General features: G+C 39.1%; 2 protein-coding genes across 4 annotated transcripts; both read left to right on the plus strand.

Moving 5' to 3' along the window:
- The first annotated feature begins 1,283 nt into the window (after nucleotides 1-1,283).
- LOC111486985 (auxin response factor 8-like) lies at nucleotides 1,284-16,660 on the plus strand. 2 transcript variants are annotated; one of them, XM_023134182.1, is made up of 15 exons: nucleotides 1,284-1,846; nucleotides 1,940-2,001; nucleotides 2,192-2,307; nucleotides 2,490-2,588; nucleotides 2,913-2,969; nucleotides 3,053-3,208; nucleotides 3,290-3,374; nucleotides 5,546-5,636; nucleotides 5,725-5,889; nucleotides 5,989-6,111; nucleotides 12,002-12,077; nucleotides 12,655-12,802; nucleotides 14,658-15,661; nucleotides 15,738-15,928; nucleotides 16,237-16,660. In XM_023134182.1, the coding sequence occupies exons 1-15, from the start codon at nucleotides 1,830-1,832 to the stop codon at nucleotides 16,409-16,411; spliced, it is 2,565 nt and encodes an 854-aa protein (XP_022989950.1). In that variant the 5' UTR covers nucleotides 1,284-1,829; the 3' UTR covers nucleotides 16,412-16,660. The 2 variants fall into 2 exon arrangements, with proteins under 2 accessions (XP_022989950.1, XP_022989949.1); XM_023134181.1 differs by having other exon boundaries at nucleotides 1,285-2,001.
- Nucleotides 16,661-17,441: 781 nt separating this feature from the next.
- Nucleotides 17,442-19,242, plus strand: LOC111487796 (psbQ-like protein 3, chloroplastic). 2 transcript variants are annotated; one of them, XM_023135333.1, is made up of 2 exons: nucleotides 17,442-17,934; nucleotides 18,039-19,242. In XM_023135333.1, exons 1-2 carry the CDS (start codon nucleotides 17,473-17,475, stop codon nucleotides 18,087-18,089), a joined length of 513 nt encoding a protein of 170 aa, XP_022991101.1. In that variant the 5' UTR covers nucleotides 17,442-17,472; the 3' UTR covers nucleotides 18,090-19,242. The 2 variants fall into 2 exon arrangements, with proteins under 2 accessions (XP_022991101.1, XP_022991100.1); XM_023135332.1 differs by having other exon boundaries at nucleotides 17,445-17,934; nucleotides 18,026-18,353.

Below are 19,242 nucleotides of genomic sequence, written 5' to 3' on the forward strand. Positions count from 1 at the left end.
TCGAGGCTATTGACATGATTAAGTTTGATGTCTCTATGTGTTGTTAAGGTTAGGTTATATGAGCTAGGTTAAGTTTAGTCCCTTGAGTTTGCTTGTTTTGGTATGTATATTTACCTTGGATATTTTTAATACTCACTTTTTTTTCAAAACAATTTTCATGTACAGACAAGTACGAGTACGACGAATAGGGTAGAGAGATAATCATTGAGTAACTTCACAATTGTAATATTTTTATTTCAATGTTTTCGTTCGAACATATTTATCTCACTACAACTCCTAGTTTATAGGAACGAGAGAGTCGATGATTTGGTATGTTTTACATGCATGTCGTTTAATATTACTTCGAACACGTTTGACTTTTTTTAAAGCATATTTTTCGCCTTAAACTCTCAAAAGTCTTGTCCTTAAGTAGTACTCTGACTCGTATGTGTGTGGAGAGTTAATTATCTAAAATCTACTTGAATTCCACGGTTTATATTTCTAATATATTATTGTTGGTTATGATTTTAGTGAGTTTATGATTAACCTGGCTGTCACGAGTTATCTTACCTGAAATAAATAAATAAATAAAAGCATGAAATTATTAGTATTTAAATATACTTTATATTATGCTTGAAAATAACAAACAAATACACTTTCACATTTAGTCCGATTTATATTATATTTAAATTTTTGCTCAACTATGTAGTTCAAATAAATAAAAATTCGGTTAGAACTAAAATAGGTTGAACTGTACTACTAAATTTATTATTAATTTTAAAATATATATTTTTCTTTGGAATACGTTCATAATTTTATTTTATTTTTATTTAATTATTTAGAATATAATATTTCAAAATATATATTAAAATGTTATTTAATAAGATTATAGTTAATGAGTTTATTATTTAATAAAATTGAATCGAAAAAATAAAAATAAAAAACGATACATTTTTAAAAGATCACAAATTTTGAAATTTTGCATATTTAAAACTAAAATAAAACCAAAGATATTTTAGGAAACAGGAAACTAAAAAAAAGAAAAAGAAAAAGAAAAAGAAAAAATGTGTGTAAAAGAAAAAAAGAAAAAAAAAGGAAAAATGTGATTATTTAACATAATCCGTACTTTCTGACAAGGACCACTGGAGGATGGTGGCACATGCCTGCTGTCAAATCAAAGGGAGAATGAACGGTGAAGATGAAAAGGTACGGATAGATGAAGGGCTTAGATTGCTTCGTTGTAAATTAGTATCTCCTGGACTCCATTTCTCTCTTTTTTTGGTTTTAGATTTTCTCTTTTTCTCACTCTTCTTGACATTACAGTAAACACAGACTCTGCTTTGCCTTGACCGTGCTTTCTCTCTCCTCACCCTTTCTTTCTCTCTCATCTTTCAGTTTTTGGAACAAGCTCAGCTCCAATGAAGAACCCACTTCTTCTCTTTTACTCTTTCTCTCTGTGTATTTGTACTCACTGACATTCTCAGTCAGTCCCGATTCAGCTACTACCGCCTTACTCTACACTTGTTTGTCAGTGGGTGACCTTTTTTTTTGTGCTAATTTTTCTCTTATTTCTCAGTTTCCACACTTGATCGTTGTTCCCTTTCGTTTTTCTCTCGTGGGGATCTTGTCTGGATTGCCTTTTTATGGGTCGATTGATCGAGGTTTGAATTTGTTTGCTTCGAGTTTTATTGGGGATTTTTTGGGGGGGTTTTCTGCTTAAACCCTTAACGATTCTGTGTTTTGGAGAGCGATGGATATTGGGTTGGTTTGATTTGGGGCGGGGGAGATGGGAGAGCGCGGTGGGGTTGTGAGCGATTGCGTTGGGTTTAGGCAGCGGAAGAATCTTCTTAATGTTATCGATTGAGAGGTATGAGTTTCCGGCAGGGTTCTTGTCCTGTCCATTAGGGTTTTACTATTCTTTTTTGTTTTTGATTTTTTTGTGTTTTGAGACCTTTTTTAGTGATTGGGTAAAGCTTGATATGAAGCTTTCAACATCAGGGTTTGGTCAGCAGGATCACGAAGGTATGATATGATTTTCCCTGTTTTCTTTCAATTTGGGACGCTTGAAATCCTGTTTTGAGTTATTATTATGTGCTTCTTGTTTTCTCTCCCCTTTATTAAATGCTTTGGTTCCCTCATCTCCCGCCATTAATTTTGATCACTGCTGTGCTGAGCTTTAATTATGGCGTTGTAATAATGATGATGATTATAGGAGGGGAAAAGAAATGCTTGAATTCAGAGCTATGGCATGCATGCGCGGGGCCCCTTGTGTCCCTCCCAACTTCTGGGACTCGGGTTGTCTACTTCCCTCAGGGGCACAGCGAACAGGTTCCATGTTTTTTTTTTCTTTTTTTCATTTTTCTTTTTAGTTCGAAAATGAAAATTTCCATTTATGCGGTTCCCCATTTGATATGTCAACTTAGTGCAGTAGTTTAGTTAGTTGTGATTGGATTAGCTTGTGGAATTGAAATTTGAAAGGACTTTTCTGTTGATTTCTTGTGTGTTTGTAGGTTGCTGCCACAACCAACAAAGAAGTTGATGGGCATATACCGAATTACCCGAACCTGCCTCCCCAGTTGATATGTCAACTTCACAACGTTACGATGCATGTGGGTTCTCTATATTTCATGTAATTTGAGTGTATTTAGCCTTTTCCTTTCACGATTAATGCTTTTAATGCGTAAATCTTCCACTAATGTAACGGCTCAAGCCCACCGCTAATGGATATTGTCCTCTTTGGACTTCTTCTCAAGGTTTTTAAAATGCGTCTGTTAGGGAGAGGTTTCCACACCCTTATAAAGAATGCTTCGTTCTTCTCTCCAACTGATGTGCGATCTTACAATTAATCAATCATTAACCATAAATGATGAAATTAGATTAATCAAGCGGTGAGAACTCTAAAGCAGGATTTGTTTGTATGTGTGACATTTCAGGCAGATGTGGAAACGGATGAAGTATACGCTCAAATGACATTACAGCCGCTGACTGCAGTAAAATATCTTTACAACTGTATTTCTCTTTCAGTTCTTGCCTCATTTGTTAATTCCTTTGCTCAAATTCTTCATACATACAGCAAGAGCAAAAGGATACATTTCTACCCATGGAATTGGGGATTCCAAGTAGACAGCCAACAAACTACTTTTGCAAGACGTTGACTGCAAGTGATACGAGCACTCATGGAGGATTCTCTGTACCTCGTCGTGCTGCTGAGAAAGTTTTTCCTCCGCTGGTACATACATATATTCTGTTATATGATTCTGTTGGATATGATGGATGACTTTTGCCATCTTTCTTTTGTATGGCCCTGCAGGACTTTTCACAGCAGCCACCAGCGCAAGAGCTGATTGCACGGGATCTTCACGATGTTGAATGGAAGTTTAGGCATATTTTTCGAGGCAAGTCCCCTTATGTTCTGTCCATTTGTGGAAATAAGTGCCAAAGTTTTCTTTGTTGATGGTTTTTAAGTTATCTTCAACCTTTTCTTTGATCTTAGTTCAACCAATTTATTTGTAGTGTGCACTAAGCATTCAGTTTTAGTTGGCATTTGAAATGAAGCTGTCAAGGAACTTATTAATCAATCATTTTTGCTTTTTCTTCAAAGTAATAGTGATATCAAGTTCTTCAAATGTAAGACACTTTGTTTTGCAAATAAAATTCACTTCCAAGAGAGGTTGGTTCTTATTAGAGTATAAACATTGAATTACATAACGGGTAGAAACATACGAAGGACCCCTGGCCCTGAAAATGCTGTCACCAACTCTTTCAACCTGAAGCTTCCATTCGCCATCTTCATACCTTTGGTTTTTGAGTTCAAGCTTAACATTATTAGTTAGGAGGTTATGTATGTATGTATGTTCACCTTCTGTTTTTGTCAACCAGTATTTGGGTTAGTTTCTTTTGTCTGAATCTATTACTTCGAGTTTTATTTGGTGCATCTTTAGCGTCATGGACATTAGGAGTTGTGTTCGTAATATTTATTTCTGTAATTGGTTTGAACTAAGATGTTTTTTTTTTTTTTTTTTTTTTTTTTTTTTTTTTTTTTTTTTTTTTTTTTTTTTTTTTTTTTTTTTTGTTGTTGTTGTTGAATATATGAAAAACAAGGAAGTGATACCTTTGTCGTCCACCTTCTTCAATGGTTTGAGTGCTATTTGGCAGAAAGTTTGCAATATCCAATGTATTCACACTCCTTTAAATAGGACAGAGATGCTTCTGGTACATTTTGTTTAATATAGATCCTTCCATGGTTGGTGCTTTAATTGTGTGGTTTGGCCACCTTCCGGTGGTAGGAAGATGTTACGAGTTCCTATCAGTTTGGACAAAAGAATTGCCTTGTCTTATGGGAAAGGTTAAGGGATTTTCTAAAGAAATGAGGAGAGCTGGAACAGCCCAAGCACGGTTATTGTCCTTTTTAGGCTTTCTTTCTAGACTTTCCTTGAAGGTTTTAAAACGTGTCAGTTAGGGAGAGGTTCCCACACCCTTATAAGGAATGCTTCGTTCCCCTTTCCAACCGATGTGGGATCTCACAATCCATCCCCCTTGGGGGGCCAGCGTCCTCGCTGGCACACTGCCTGGTGTCTGGCTCTGATACCATTTGTAACAACCCAAGTCCACCGCTAGAAACTATTGTCCTCTTTGGGCTTTCCCTTCTGGACTTCTCCGGTAGGTTTTAAAACGCGTCTGTTAGGGAGAGGTTTCCACACCTTTATAAGGAATGCTTCGTTCCCCTCTCCAACCGATCTGGGGTCTCACAAAAGCATACATAAGAAATCCTTGGAAAGAAACTTATTTAGGCCCGTGGAGGATAAAGGAAAACAGCCTTTCAAAACTTATGCGGAGGTTGTGAAAGAGAAGAAGATTTGATGAGTCAGAATTTTGAAACGACTTTTGCTAGATCATCTTTTTGGGTAATAAAAGCTTAAGAAGTGATGAATTTGAATTTTAATGAATTTTTTGTGGTTTTCGGGCTGTTTGTTCATAAGTCTTGGTAGGAAATTCAAAAAGTTCTAGAAGACTGTTCTCTATCTAGGATTTTAATCAATCCATTCATGACTGATAAGGCTTTGTTGAAATTTGTTGAATAATTCCTTAAAAAAGTTTTGAAGGTAAATGAGGGCTTTTTGGAGAATTATATTTGAAGTTGAAAATTGGTGTTATGACAAGCATTCTCATCTGGAGTTCATTGAAGGTTATGAAGAATGGATTCCTTTAAAAAAATTACCATTGTCATACTGGAAAAGAAGCACTTTTGAAGCCATTGGAGAGCACTTTGGAGGCCTCGTTAACATTTCTTCTTCTCAAACCGTTAATTTACTAGATTGTTCAAAAGCTCGTATCGATTTTGAGTAAAATATTTGTGGTTTTATCCCAACAACAATCGAGATAAAAGATAGACGGGGAAAGATGTTCTCATATTCTGATTGCTTGGCTTTTGTAAAGGTTGCTTGGGGTTTCTTATATTGCACTATCATTTCTCTTCATTGAAAGTCTGTTTTTCAACTTAAAAATCGATTCGGGAACTGTAAACTGCATCGGCAGCTGACGTGGCTTATTATCTTTGTTGTCACAGGACAGCCAAAACGACATCTTCTTACAACTGGTTGGAGTGTGTTTGTTAGTGCCAAAAGATTGGTTGCTGGGGATTCTGTGCTTTTTATATGGTAACTATTCCATTTTCCGCCTTGCGTTTTCATTCTATGTGTCCTATTTCAGAGTTCATAATTTGAACACCCTGAATCACTTCTCTAGGAACGAAAAAAATCAGCTTCTTTTGGGTATACGCCGTGCCACAAGACCACAAACTGTGATGCCCTCTTCTGTTTTATCAAGTGATAGCATGCACATTGGACTCCTTGCGGCTGCTGCTCATGCTGCCGCAACCAATAGCTGTTTCACAGTTTTCTACAACCCCAGGTTTTGAAATATTCTTTAATTTTACTACTGTTATAGCTTTTTTATAATTTAATTTTTGACCCTTCTTAAAACATTTTCTTCTGTAAAAAATGATTACAGGGCTAGCCCATCAGAGTTTGTCATCCCTCTGACAAAATATGTTAAAGCTGTATTTCATACCCGTGTTTCAGTAGGGATGCGTTTTCGGATGCTTTTTGAGACTGAAGAGTCAAGCGTTCGAAGGTATGATAACTTTAAATACTTTATTATAATCCGTTTGATTTAAGAATATTCTTGCATACTTCCCTCTTCAGCACTTCTGGTCAGCATGAGTTGCTCGCGCTTTTTTGTAACTTCCATGTCAAAATACAAACTCGATGTAGTGGTTCTCTTCAAGTTCTACCGAGTGATAATGCTAAAAATTACTTCTCTCACGATGTTAGTTCTTATTTAAGTGAACATTGAATCCTTATCAAGCCTTAGTCTTTCAGATGCATATTCCATATATCTTTAGATTGGTGTATCAACACCTTAATTCTTAAAAAATTGCATGCCCTCCTCGGTTTGTAAGGGTGAGGTACCTTATCGTACTTCGTCTCAAACGACCTTCATTTTCTCTTACAACCAAAATATTTAGTTGTACTTGCTTTGTTCGCTATGTTCACTGTCAACCCACTAAACTAGATCCAAAGTCTTAAAAATATATGTTCCAAGGTTATCCTCGTGTTCAAAAAGGGTATCAGTGTTATAGTTCTAGTCTTGATCGATATTTTTTCTCTCTTGATGCCACTTCTTTGAAGATTCTTCTTTATTTTCTCCACCTTTGAGTAAGAGTCTCGTCGAGCATAAAAAGGAAGATTTTTTTATTTACGTTACTCTCTTCTTGTGAGAGCCTTCTAATGATCCACCTCCCACCTCAATCTGTACCCGTTTTTACGCTCCTACCTATTACTCAGATTTATCGACAACCAGCTCCTTTAATTATATGACCTATGCCAGACACTTTTTCGATCTTCCTATTGCCCTTTGTAAATGTAAACATCAGTACACTTATCCTATTTCCTCTTTCGTTTGATATAACCTTTTGCACTCTTCTTCCTGTTCTTTCGTTAGGTCTCTATAGTCTATATTTGTTCTAAGACTGTTCATGAGGTTTTGTTTCATCTTGGTTGCCTTGTTGGAGGAGATGACTACCTTAGATTACAACTAAACTTGTGATTTAGTTTATCTTCCAATAGAAAAGAAGCGTATTGTTGGAGCAATCAAAGTCGATGCAGGTGGATCTGTAGCTTGGTTGAAAGCTCCTTTTATTGTTAAAGGCTACACACGAACTTATGGAGTTGACTATTCTGATACTTTTTCTCTGGCTACTAAATTGGCTTTTGTTAGGTTATTCGCTTAATTTGCATCTATTCATCACTGACCCTTGCATGAGCTTGATATTAAAAATGACTTTTTTCATGGTGATCTTCTAGAAGAGATGTATATGGAGAAACCTCTAGGTTTGTTGCTTGAAAGGAAAGGTATGTCGCCTTGGTAAATCCTTATTTTGATTAAAGCATTGGCTACAAGAATGGTTTGGAAATTCAGTGATGAAAAACTTTGGAATGAGGAAAAGCAAGTAAGATCATTTTGTGATGTCATCTGGCTGGTTCGTCCATCATAACTAAGTTTCACTCAGATCTGTGGCCGATTTGCAGAAGAATTCTCGGACTTGTAGTAGCCTTAATTTTGGATAAACCTTCACGATTTCCAGGATTCGCAAGGTTCTTAGATCCAGTCCATCGACAGCTGCTCTACCACCTGCTTCCAAACAATTTCCCCATTTAAGGCCCATTCCAATCACGTGCTTCAATCCCACTTGGCCCACTTGGACAAAAGCGTTAGTCCAGACAAAACGATCGAGCTTTAATCCTAGACTAAGAATCACTTGGGCCACTTGGATAACAACTTTCTTTGCTTTGATCCTCGAGATTCTGCACTAAGACTGACTAGTTTTTTCTTTGCTACTCTATCATGTCGGAAGAATCAAACTTCTCATCGCCAATAGAGGAAGTTCCTATGGTTCAAATGAAAGGTGATTTGCAACCGATTTGATTGTTATACCGACTCAACAGGAAAAAAAAATCCTCAAATGCTTTAAAAAATGTGTGCTTACCTTAATTCAGGGGAAAACTTTGACACCTCATTGGAACAAAATCAGGGAAGCCAGATCCTAGATTTATTACATGGGATGAGGAAGATTCCATGATAATGTCATGGCTCTGGAGTTCTATGGAGCCATCCATTAGTGATACATCTATGTTTTTACATAGTGCACAAGCCATATGGGACTTCATGCACTGCACTTATTCAAGGCTCGAGATGTTGCTCAAATTTATGAAATCAGGATAATGACTTATAATGACCGAAGCCATGAAGCAAGAGAGAATAACTGTCACGAAATGTATCGATGTCTTTCAACATTGTGGCAGGAACACGATTATTATTAGGTAATTGAGATGAATTGCACTGCAATGTCGTAGTTTTGAAGAAATTTATTGAGTGCACCATAGATTCTCGAGGTATCCAAAATCAGTTTTTCGAAGGTTCTTGAAGTTGGAAATACTATAGTAGGTCAATTGTGTACCAAACTATAGAAGAGAATGCTTTTCCCTCTATTTTAGGAACCAAAGCGTTAACATGAACTATGGTTGGCTTTCTGCATCAATCGAAGAAGCCAGCTTCTCCTTGGTTTAGAAAGATGAGAATTGGATTGTGACATGTATAAGAATGGGTGTTTTTTCCAAGGATTTAGCTTGGTAATTCTGGAAACTGGTTGGGATATGATGGTGGAAAAGGTTCAAAGATGACTTTCATCTTGCTAGAAAGCCTACTACATCTCTACAAGAGGTAAAGTTTGGCTTGAGTGGTATTCTTTTACGGCCCACGCCCACTATTAACAGATACTGCCCGCTTTGACTCGTTACGTATTGTCGTTAGCCTCACGGTTTTGAAACGCGTCTACTAGAGAGAGGTTTCCACACTCTTATAAGGAATGCTTAGTTTCCCTCTCCAATCGATGTGGGATCTCACAATCCACCCCCTTGGGGGCCCAACGTCCTCGATGGCACACCGTTCGGTGTCTAGCTCTGATACCATTTGTAACAGCTAAGCCCATTGCTAGCAGATCCGGAGGAACTTTTTGTTGGGGGGGGGGGGGGGGGGTCAAGGATGGGGAAGGGGTCACATTTAGTGAATTTTCTGTTATTAGAAATTGTATAGATATTTGAAACTTGAACTATAAAAATATTTCTCTTTTGTCCCAATGCCCTTTTTTAACAAGAAGAAATGCTTTCATGCAAAGAAATGAACATTAAAAAACGAGCTAACAGAAAAAACCCAAAAATTCAATTACAAGAATGAATCCTAGTCGAAAAGAAAGACGAGTTAATCTAACGGACTCCCAAAGCTCTTTGCTCATCCTCCTCTTGAACCTTCATAAGATTCTTTATTCCTCAAGTCAAATACCCCACAAATTGCAAGAAAACAAGCTTTCTATAAACCTTTCCCTTTGTTACTTAAAGGTGGATTTAGGAGCACCTCCTCAATCATGGAACAACACTCTCTGTTACGAGTTGTATCCACCTCAATGGTTTTGAAAAGTATCTCCGAGGGAGAAAGCGAGCAAATAATACTACAAAAGATGGTCATAACTCACCATTGTGACCGCAACATGAAAGATGAAGTCTTGAGAAATGTTCCTTTGTGTTCAATCCCTCATGCACTACTTGTCTGGCAAATAGTTTCACTTTTGTAAGATCTTTTAACCTTCCAAACAGAGGAGAACGTAGAAGCTCCTTGGGTGGGAGAAGGGATGCTAGGGAGATGGAAAAATGAGCTACAGGGAGACTCGGGTTTGGGAACCCAAAACCTAGAATCCCTTCTTCCATGATGGAACATCTGATCAAAAAAGATAGTAATGAGATCAACGATTGTAATTACCCCTTCGTCAGTGAGAGGATGACGAAACCCCGGGGATAGTGACTAGTACTTATCAAAAGAGGGTAAGATAGAGGTCCCCGAATCCAACCTCTTATCAGGAAAATGATAAATATAAAGATAAAGAAACAATGCACACGGGTCTCTCCCCCAACTAAGAATCCTTCCAAACTAATTATTAGGAAAAGGTAAAAACAGAAAAGGTTAAAAAAGTCGGCTGTTCAAATGGGGCTGGATGCACGTATTTCTATTTAACTCCCTCATACCGCTCTGGGTTACGTTTGGTAGATTACTGCCCTTAGCTTTTCTACCTCCTCTTGAAACTAAGGGAACTGACTTCCTATATCTGCCCATCCTTCTTTCTTTATCCCCACCCCTTGTATCTCATGGCATCTAACAACTTTTACCCACTTTTTTTGTAGACTTATACAAGGCCAACACTCCAGATAGCACATCACTGACTGCCTGTCTTACAATCAGTTAACTTGTTCCTAGTTCTCAGTTCCCTCTCTGTTTTCTCACATCTAATGTACGTGAACTTCACTTAGAGCTTGCTGAAAATATTACTGAAAAAGAGAAGGAACTGATGTGAACAGTGGTTTCAGACCTGGGGTAGGGTGCATATCTTGCTTTTTGTACAAGCTTCCGTCTTCAGTGACCATTGGTTTTAGATGTTTTTTTTTCTCATTTTATTTTTAATGAAGCTGAATGGCTAATCAATAACGAACTGACAGTGTATGATGAGTGCATTATACTTTATGGCTAGATTCCTTTGAATATCTGTCAAGTAGTGCAAATGTTATAGCATTGATATTATTTTTATTGTTTAACTAGAAAAATAGTGTGCTGGTTGCATGCATCACTTTCTGGACAGTTTTTTCTATAGAAATTAAGTATTCGTAGTTACATATGCAAAAAGAAAAAAGGAAAAAACTTATAAAAAGCACCCAAATTTGAGGTCACCACCAAGGAAATAATTGGCCCGATGTACATGGCGGGAGGTTTGAACAATATGAGGCGTTCTTTGCAAATTGCAATCCTTGGTTGAGGTGGTTTTCCCCTACTTGTATATGCCATTTTTTATGTGCAGTTCTTTTTCCTACCAAAACGAGAAACGAAAGGTCTAGAACAGAAAGGTATTGCTGAGGAGTACCCTTTCTTTTCGTGTTTTGTCCGATGTAATGTGGGGGACGGGAGGAACATTTTTTTCCAGGAAAGATAAGCGGTTGGAGGATAGACCTCTCTATTTTGTGTTTCCACATTTATATCATTTTATTATCGGGAGGAGTCATTTGATTTCTGTTGTTTTGCCTCAGCTTGGTCCCTCTCATTTGTTTATGTTGGGTTTCCAAAGCTTTTTTTGTTTGATAAGAAAGCTTTGGAAGTTGTCAACCTTCTTTTCTGGGTGACTTTCATTGTACTCTGGCGAGGTGATATGTTCATGTTGGAGTCATAGTCTGATTGTTGGCTTTTCGTTTAGATCCTTTTTTCTTACCTAGTCAATCGCTCTCCTTTGAGTGATTTTGACTTCACTTCATCGTGGAAGATGAAAATTTGCAAAAAGGTTATGGTTTTTGCTTGGTATGTCCTCCACAAAATAGTAACACCTTAGATAGGGTGGAGAAATGTGAACATAGTGGGGCCTTGGTGTTCCATTCATTGTAGGGGGCTGCTTGAGTTGCGATGTAGATTATGCTGCTTGGAATTTGTTATTTGAAAGTCCGGTCTCGATTTGGCTAGCTACTAGAGGGGTTGCAGAAAGATGACCTAGGATTTCCTTCTAAATTCCCCTTTTTGCTAGAGACGAAAGTTTTTGTGTTAAGTTAAGAGTACCATCTCGTGGGAGCTTTGGGAGGAGAGAAATAATTAGAGGGCTCGAGAGATCATCAAGTGATGTTTGGTCCCTTATTAGATTTTATGTTTCTCTTTGAGCTTTTTTCTAAAGAAAATTTTCTCTTTTGTCTTTAGGGACTATGTAGAGATATAATCTGTGACTATGTAGAGATATAGCATAAGTATTAGACAAAGACTTTATATGAAATATAGATTGTTACTATTGCATTCTTCGACAGTGTCGAGGTTAAAATTCTACCTTTTATTTCGGGCATATGCATGTTTCTGGATGCTAATATGTGGATAGTTGAATTGTCAGGTACATGGGTACTATAACTGGAATAAGTGATCTCGATCCTGTTCGTTGGTCGAATTCTCATTGGCGTTCTGTCAAGGTGTTTCAGCTTTATTTCTACAACAGTTCCACAAAAACACTTGCTCCATTTACTATCACATTATCTTTCTCTCTACTTAATGTAGTACCATATGCTAAGATTTTCGCCTAAAGTAGGAATGACTATTTTCTCTACTGTACGGCTGATTTAGTAACTCCTGTTCTTTTCGGTTGCTAAAAATTAGAGTACAATCCTCATCTTTTGGTTGTTTCAATATGAGTTAAACTCTCTTACAGTAGTTTCAGTACAGAAAAGGTCTATGGTTATACGAACAGTGGTCTGAAAACCCGACTCCAATGGTGTTATATGCTTTAATGCACTTCAAATATATTTAAAGTTTAGTAGTATTTGTTAGTATACGGAAAAGATTGTCGGTTTGACATTTGTCGTTTAGGGTGCTCAAATGATTTTGTTCTAAAACTTCAGCAGTTCAGTGTCAGCTTTTCTACTGTGAAGGTTTTGTGAATTATCAATTTGTTATTCCGTAAACCATAACATTAAATAGCAATGGAGAGAATTTGTTCCTTTCAGTACCTTGACCATTGGCCTTTATTTGTGTTACTATGTCCTTTTGCAGGTCGGGTGGGATGAGTCAACAGCTGGGGAGAGGCAGCCAAGGGTATCGTTGTGGGAAATTGAGCCTTTAACTACATTTCCGATGTATCCTTCCCTTTTTCCGCTTCGATTGAAACGTCCATGGCATCCTGGAGTCTCGTCTGTTCATGGTATTCGTTTTGTATTTACTTAACTCATTTCTGCGCTCTGAATTAGGTGTGTGAACTATTTTCTGAAGTCTTTGATGCTTTGTAATGCATATTCTTGAGATGGAAAATTTAAGTGGATAAAAATATTTACTTTAGGTATCAAATGAATTGATTTTGGATTACTAGTTGGAGTCTGTGCAGAAGTGTGAGGATAAAGAAGGGGAGTTAACATGATTGGGATCGCACGTTCATTTTGGATTACGTTTGCTGGCAGCTTTTTAAAAAATTCCCGAGCCCAAGCCTACTACTAGCAGATATTTTCCTCTTTGGGCTTTTCTCTTTCGGGCTTCCCTTCAAGGTTTTTAAAAAGTGCATCTTCTAGGGGGAGGTTTCCACACCTTCATAAAGAATGCTTCGTTCTCCTCCCCAATTGATGTGGGATCTCATAGTCTCACCCTCCCCCCNTGTTTACGAGCTTCGATCACCTCGGGTGCACGATAACCTGCAGTTCGAGAAGTTGGGACATTCATAAGAGGGGTAAGGCCAAAGTCAGAGACAGAAGCATTGAGATCTTGGTTTAGGAGAATATTTGAGGCCTTGATGTTTCCATGAGTGAACTTTGGACCACCCATTGTATGAATATGAGCAATGCCCTTTGCTGCTGTAAGAGCAATTTTGAGTCTTGTGTCCCAGTCAACTGGTGTTCTTTCCCCTCCTCTGTTTCCTGCAATACACAGTACATAGCTAACATGAGATATATCAACCTTGCTCGTTTCCCTCCCCAACCGATGTGGAATCTCACAATTCATCCTCTTTTGGGGTTCAACGTTCTCGTTAGCACACTATCCGGTGTCTGGCTCTAATACCATTTGAAACAACTCAAGCCCACCATCAGCAGATATTGTCCTCTTTGGGTTTTCCCTTTCAGACTTCCCTTAAGGTTTTTAAAACGCGTCTGCTAGGTAGAAGTTTCCACACCTTTGTAAATAATGATTTGTCCCCTCTCCAACGAATGTGGGATCTCACAATCCACCCCCCTTCGAGGCCCAGTGTCCTCGCTGGCACAAATTCCCTTCTTCAATCAATGTGGGACCCCCCAATCCATCCCCTTTGGGGCCTAGTGCCTTGCTATCACACCGCCTCGTGTCCCCCCCTCTTTGGGGCTCAGCCTCCTCGCTGGCATATTGCCCGGTGTGAGACTTCGATACCATCTGTAATAGCCCAAGTTTATTGCTAGCAGATATTGTCCTCTTTGGGATTTCTCTTAAGGTTTTTAAAATGCGTCTGCTAAGGCGAGGTTTCCACACCCTTCATTCAATGTCTGGCTCTGATACCATCTGTAACAGTCTAAGCCTACCTCTAGTAGATATTGTTCTCTTTGGGCTTTCTCTTTCGGAATTCCCTTACAGTTTTTAAAACGTGCTTGCTAGGGAAAGGTTTCCACACCCTTATAAAAAAATGTTTTGTTCTCCTCTCCAACCGACGTGGGATCTCACATTGATGTTATTACCTGTGCTTCTTTCTAGTTCCAGATTTCAAAATTTTGTATCCACGTATCTCTATTTTGTTTTTGGATTTTCTTTTCCAATGAAATATAACTTATAAGTACCAGCATATTCTCTATTTTGTTATTGGATTCTTGTTTTTGATGGATTATTTCTTCCATATCAGCATATCGATATTTTGTTAATGCATTCCTCGTGCTCTTCTGTGTATCTTCTATCATTCCATTTTTTTATGGCTTGTAGGAAATTTCGGCACCCTGTTTTGTCATTTACCAGGGATTGCTTATGCTCACGGGTCACGGCGCTTAAAATTTTTCACAAATGTGCCCATGGTTCATAACCACGTTTTTTAATGGTCTATTTCCTTACAGATAACAGAGATGATGCATCGAATGGCTTAATGTGGCTACGGGGAGGAGTCGGGGAACAAGCTCTACACTTGCTGAATTTGCAATCTGCGGGTTCACTGCCCTGGTTGCAGCAGAGACTTGATTCTTCCATGTTTGGAAATGATCATAACCAACAGTATCAAGCCATGTTGGCTGCAGGAATGCCGAACCTTGGAGGTGTCGATATGCTGAGACAGCAAATAATGCATCTTCAACAGCCGTTCCAATACGCTCAACAGGCAGGCCTCCATAATTCTCTGTTGCAGCTGCAACAACAGCAATTGGTTCAACAATCTATGCCTCAGAACATCCTGCAAGCACCAAGCCAAGTTATGTCCGAAAACCTACCCCAACACATTCTTCAGCAAACGCTACAAAATCAACCCGAGGATCTGCCAAACCAGCAACAGCATACGTATCACGATACCGTTCAGGTTCAAAGCAATCAATTTCATCAGGGCGGGCATTCAAATGTGCCATCGCCCACGTTTCCCAGATCAAACCTTATGGATTCGAATTCAAATTACCCAGAATCCATTTCCTCTAGAAGAAACATAATTGCTTCATCATGTGCTGAAGGGACTGGAAATCTTTCCAATATTTATAGAAGTGGGCAATCGATCTTAACCGAGCAGTTACCTCAACAATCTCCTGTTTCTAAGAATGCTCATTCACCGGTCGATGCTCACCCAAACTCGATGTCCTTTCCATTTTCTGGTAGAGACTCGATTTTGGAGCTGGGAAATTGTAATTCAGATTCTCCAAGTCCTACACTTTTTGGTGTTAATATTGATTCATCTGGGCTTCTGCTTCCCTCTAATGTGCCCACTTATGCTTCTCCATCAATTGCTCCTGATTCAACCTCAATGCCACTGGGAGATTCTGGATTTCAGAATTCTTTGTACAATTGTGTTCAAGGCTCTTCCGAGTTGTTGCACAGCTCGGGGCAAGTTGATCCGTCGAATCCAACTCAGACATTTGTGAAGGTTTGAACCGGGCAAATACACGTGGTGAATTCTGTTATCTTAGTTGTGTGCTGGCTTATAACTCCTTTTCTTGCAGGTTTACAAAACTGGGTCTGTTGGGCGTTCGCTAGACATCTCCCGGTTCAGTAGCTATCAGGAGCTGCGAGAGGAGCTGGCTCAGATGTTTGGCATAGAGGGACAGTTGGAAGACCCTTGTAGATCAGGCTGGCAGCTTGTATTTGTCGACAGGGAGAACGATGCACTTCTCCTTGGAGACGACCCTTGGGAGTAAGTACTTGGATGCCTTTCCATTTAAATAACCTGAGCTCAACCGTATATATTCACTTCCATGCATCCCCTTTATAGACTTGTGCTTACAATGAAAATGGTACCATCGTTCCAAATTGTTTTGGTTTAATACTGAAAAGAGAAAGCTCGTCGTTTCGTGTCCTAAATTTCTTCAAAACTTCTCTATAACAGTAACCGAACTGCACATGGTTTTCTCAACTGGTATCGACTTCTGAGACGAAGAATTTCGTTTCCTGTCCTAAATTCCTGTCTGCTAATTCTGCATGTACTGTTCTTATATGTTGCAGGGCATTTGTCAATAATGTTTGGTATATCAAGATACTTTCTCCTCAAGACGTTCAGGAACTAAGGGAACAGGTAATCGAGTCCTTCAACCCTATCGATGGTCAGCGACTAACCAGTGGTGGCAATGAAGCCGAAAATGTTTCGGGGCTACCGTCTGTTGGTTCGTTGGAATACTAAGCTATTAGGGGAAACTGTACGAGCTTTTGGAAGACGTTTACTTTGGAACTTGGAATCAAACTAGATATGCAGTTGAATGAATGCCTTCAAATTAGATCAGTGTGTGTAAACTCTTTGTATTCATAATTCCTTTGCTTATAAATACTCTCAAACAACTATCATTTTCAAAGACTGGTTAAAATACATGCACGTCGTTTACTTAGATAAGAAATGTTACACTGGAACGACTCGAGCTGTTCATTATGATCATCTTGCTCCATTTGTTCCTTTAGTTTATGTTGTCTCGAATCTGATTTATTGTCTCACTTCTGGTGTTCTTTTCTTCATAGGTTATCAAATGGGAGGGAGTTTTTTCTACCATTAGGATTATTCACTTACCAAAGTGGCATGATATCCCTAATGAGCCAAATGTAATCTTTTTCCTTTTAACGAAAGCGGTTTAGGGGGCCTTTTTCTTGCTTCCTTCGCTCAAGGTTTGCTCATCACTACAGTTGCTTGTGCATATGATGGGATTCCAGTCGTCATCACTATAGTTGCTTGTGCATATGATGGGACTCCAGTCGTCATCACTATAGTTGCTTGTGCATATGATGGGACTCCAATCGTCACACAGAAGGGACATGGAAACATAGAAAGGAGTACTTGTTGTGCTAGGGTTTGTATTCTCTAGAAGCCTCCTGGTATTCACTGCTGACAAGAAGGAGAAACAACCAAACAAACATGGTTGGTCTTGAAAATTGTGTTCTTCAAAATTGTATAAAAGAATGATTAGAAGCTTGAAGCTTTACCCACGCGGTTTAGATATGATCAAATTGGTCGATCGATTGCAATCTATCTACAAGGAAAGCCCATACGAAAAGGTCACTTGATTTATGATAATTTCACAATTTGAAATTAAGCTATTTATTTTTACCGTAACATATTAATAATTACACAAGATTTTAAATAAATAAATAAATAAATAAATCTGACCAAATTCTCTCTTGCTGACGTGGCATATTCCGAGCTTCTCATTTCCATAAATATACAGAGATCAGGAGGAAGCCTCTCTCTGTACTTCAATGGCGGAATTAAGCCCAATCTCAGTCTCAAACCTCAGTAATCGTATCCATTTCTCTTCTTCTCCTCCTATAATCTCCTTTCAATTGTTCAGCATCACAGCCAAGCGTTGTAGCAATTGCAGAAGCATAAGCAGAAGATTAGGGCTGGGATTCATGGCTTTAATGGCGTCGTCGTCTGTAGCCTCGACGCCTGTGAAAATAACGAATGCTTTGGATCTGAAATTGATAGCGCCGGAGCAGAGCTTCGAGGAGGCGGAGAGCGGAATCAGAGGCCATGCGGAAGCGGTTTTGCAGGTGAGAGGTTTAATTGAATCGGAGTCTTGGAAGGAAGCGCAGAAGCAGTTGAGAAGCAGTTCGCCGCTGCTCAAACAGGATCTGTACACTATAATTGAATATAAACCGCCTGCTGAGCGACCTCCTCTCAGGAAACTCTATTCTCTTCTCTTCAACAATGTTACTCGAGTAAGTTTGATTTGATCGTTTGAAGCTTGACAATGCCTTGATGATCTTCTTCAATTCAACTCTTCTGTTCTTCAATTTTGACGATTTGCAGATGGATTATGCAGCGAGAGATAAAGATGCGGAACGAGTTTGGCAGTGCTACGATAACATTGTGATGGCCATTTCTGACATTTTATCCAGAATTTAGAAAGATAAACGAAAGTTCTCGATTCTCCAGCCAATGATCGTAATACTCTTTCCATTCTTTTGTTTTTCGATCTTATAACTTGGCATATAAACACAAAATATTGGAAATAACATGTAGAATACAATGATGAACATGCATTGTGCCACGGTCCTACGGTTTTTTACTGTGTTGTCGTGATTTTGACACGCTCACGACTAGCCTTAAGGGAATTAAGCCCCATATATATTTTTAACTCGGCTTTGTGGCTTCGTCGTACTTTACGCGAGGTTTGTTTTCGTCAATCGAACATCGTTTGTGCAAAATACAAGCTTGTTCGACTACACACGCCGTTTGCGCGTGCATGTTCAATCGTCTGTGAGACATCCAACTTGCCTCTACGCTAGGCCAAATCATTCGGCTCGACCTTGCCTCTACTCGGGACAAGGTCTCTCAATGCAACGTTGCCTCTCATCTTGTCATCTCGATCTCCATCGACAGGGTCCATATGTCTTGACTCCATCCCGAGTCTCGGGATGTCGTTGGCCATCATAACTCGCTCGGTTATGCCATCGAGAATGGGCCCGCGTGTCTTTCATCCCATCGGGACTTCCCGTACATCCATCCATCCGAGTTCTATCGAGGCATTGGCCCTCTCGTGCCCATGCCGAGTTGTTTACGGATACCGTACCGGATAATGAGTGTATGTAGCAACCTCCAACACGGGGATTAGGACGCAATACCGACACACCCGTGCCGTCCGGTACTGTTCTTCAAAAATTCATTTCAAAGGAAGTCGCCCGAGACACTCGTCAGGGGTGGTGGAGAGCTAACACCATGGTACTCCTATGGTACATTTTGAGCCATTTTCAATTTTCCAGGCCTAGACATGATTTTGGTGAACGGTCATACGGTGTTCGTGCATTGTCCGTCCGGTGTCCGATTGATATCAAACTTGGCGAGCATTCCTATTTCATATGGATGGACTTAACTCCCAAACCGCATGCTCAAATTCTTTCTGGAACCCCGACTTTTGAGGTTAAGGCTTGGGGCTCTACCTGGCCCTTCAACAAGCCTATCTTTGCCCTTCATGTCTATTCTGATGTCTCAGTCTTGCTTATGTCTAAACTTGTCTTCAGTGCCTA

This window comes from Cucurbita maxima, unplaced genomic scaffold, assembly GCF_002738345.1.
Source record: "Cucurbita maxima cultivar Rimu unplaced genomic scaffold, Cmax_1.0 Cma_Scf00012, whole genome shotgun sequence".
Classification (NCBI taxonomy): Eukaryota; Viridiplantae; Streptophyta; class Magnoliopsida; order Cucurbitales; family Cucurbitaceae; genus Cucurbita; species Cucurbita maxima.

What these genes read in the sequence shown, in the direction of transcription:
- LOC111486985 (XM_023134181.1), top strand. Translation starts at nt 1,830, where the DNA reads ATGTTATCGATTGAGAGGTATGAGTTTCCGGCAGGGTTCTTGTCCTGT. An exon ending in GAAGAGTCAAGCGTTCGAAG is followed by an intron (nt 6,112 to 12,001) that starts GTATGATAACTT and finishes TTGAATTGTCAG; the next exon opens with GTACATGGGTACTATAACTG. An exon ending in CTTGGAGACGACCCTTGGGA is followed by an intron (nt 15,929 to 16,236) that starts GTAAGTACTTGG and finishes TATATGTTGCAG; the next exon opens with GGCATTTGTCAATAATGTTT.
- LOC111487796 (XM_023135332.1), top strand. Translation starts at nt 17,473, where the DNA reads ATGGCGGAATTAAGCCCAATCTCAGTCTCAAACCTCAGTAATCGTATC. An exon ending in TCTTCAACAATGTTACTCGA is followed by an intron (nt 17,935 to 18,025) that starts GTAAGTTTGATT and finishes GACGATTTGCAG; the next exon opens with ATGGATTATGCAGCGAGAGA.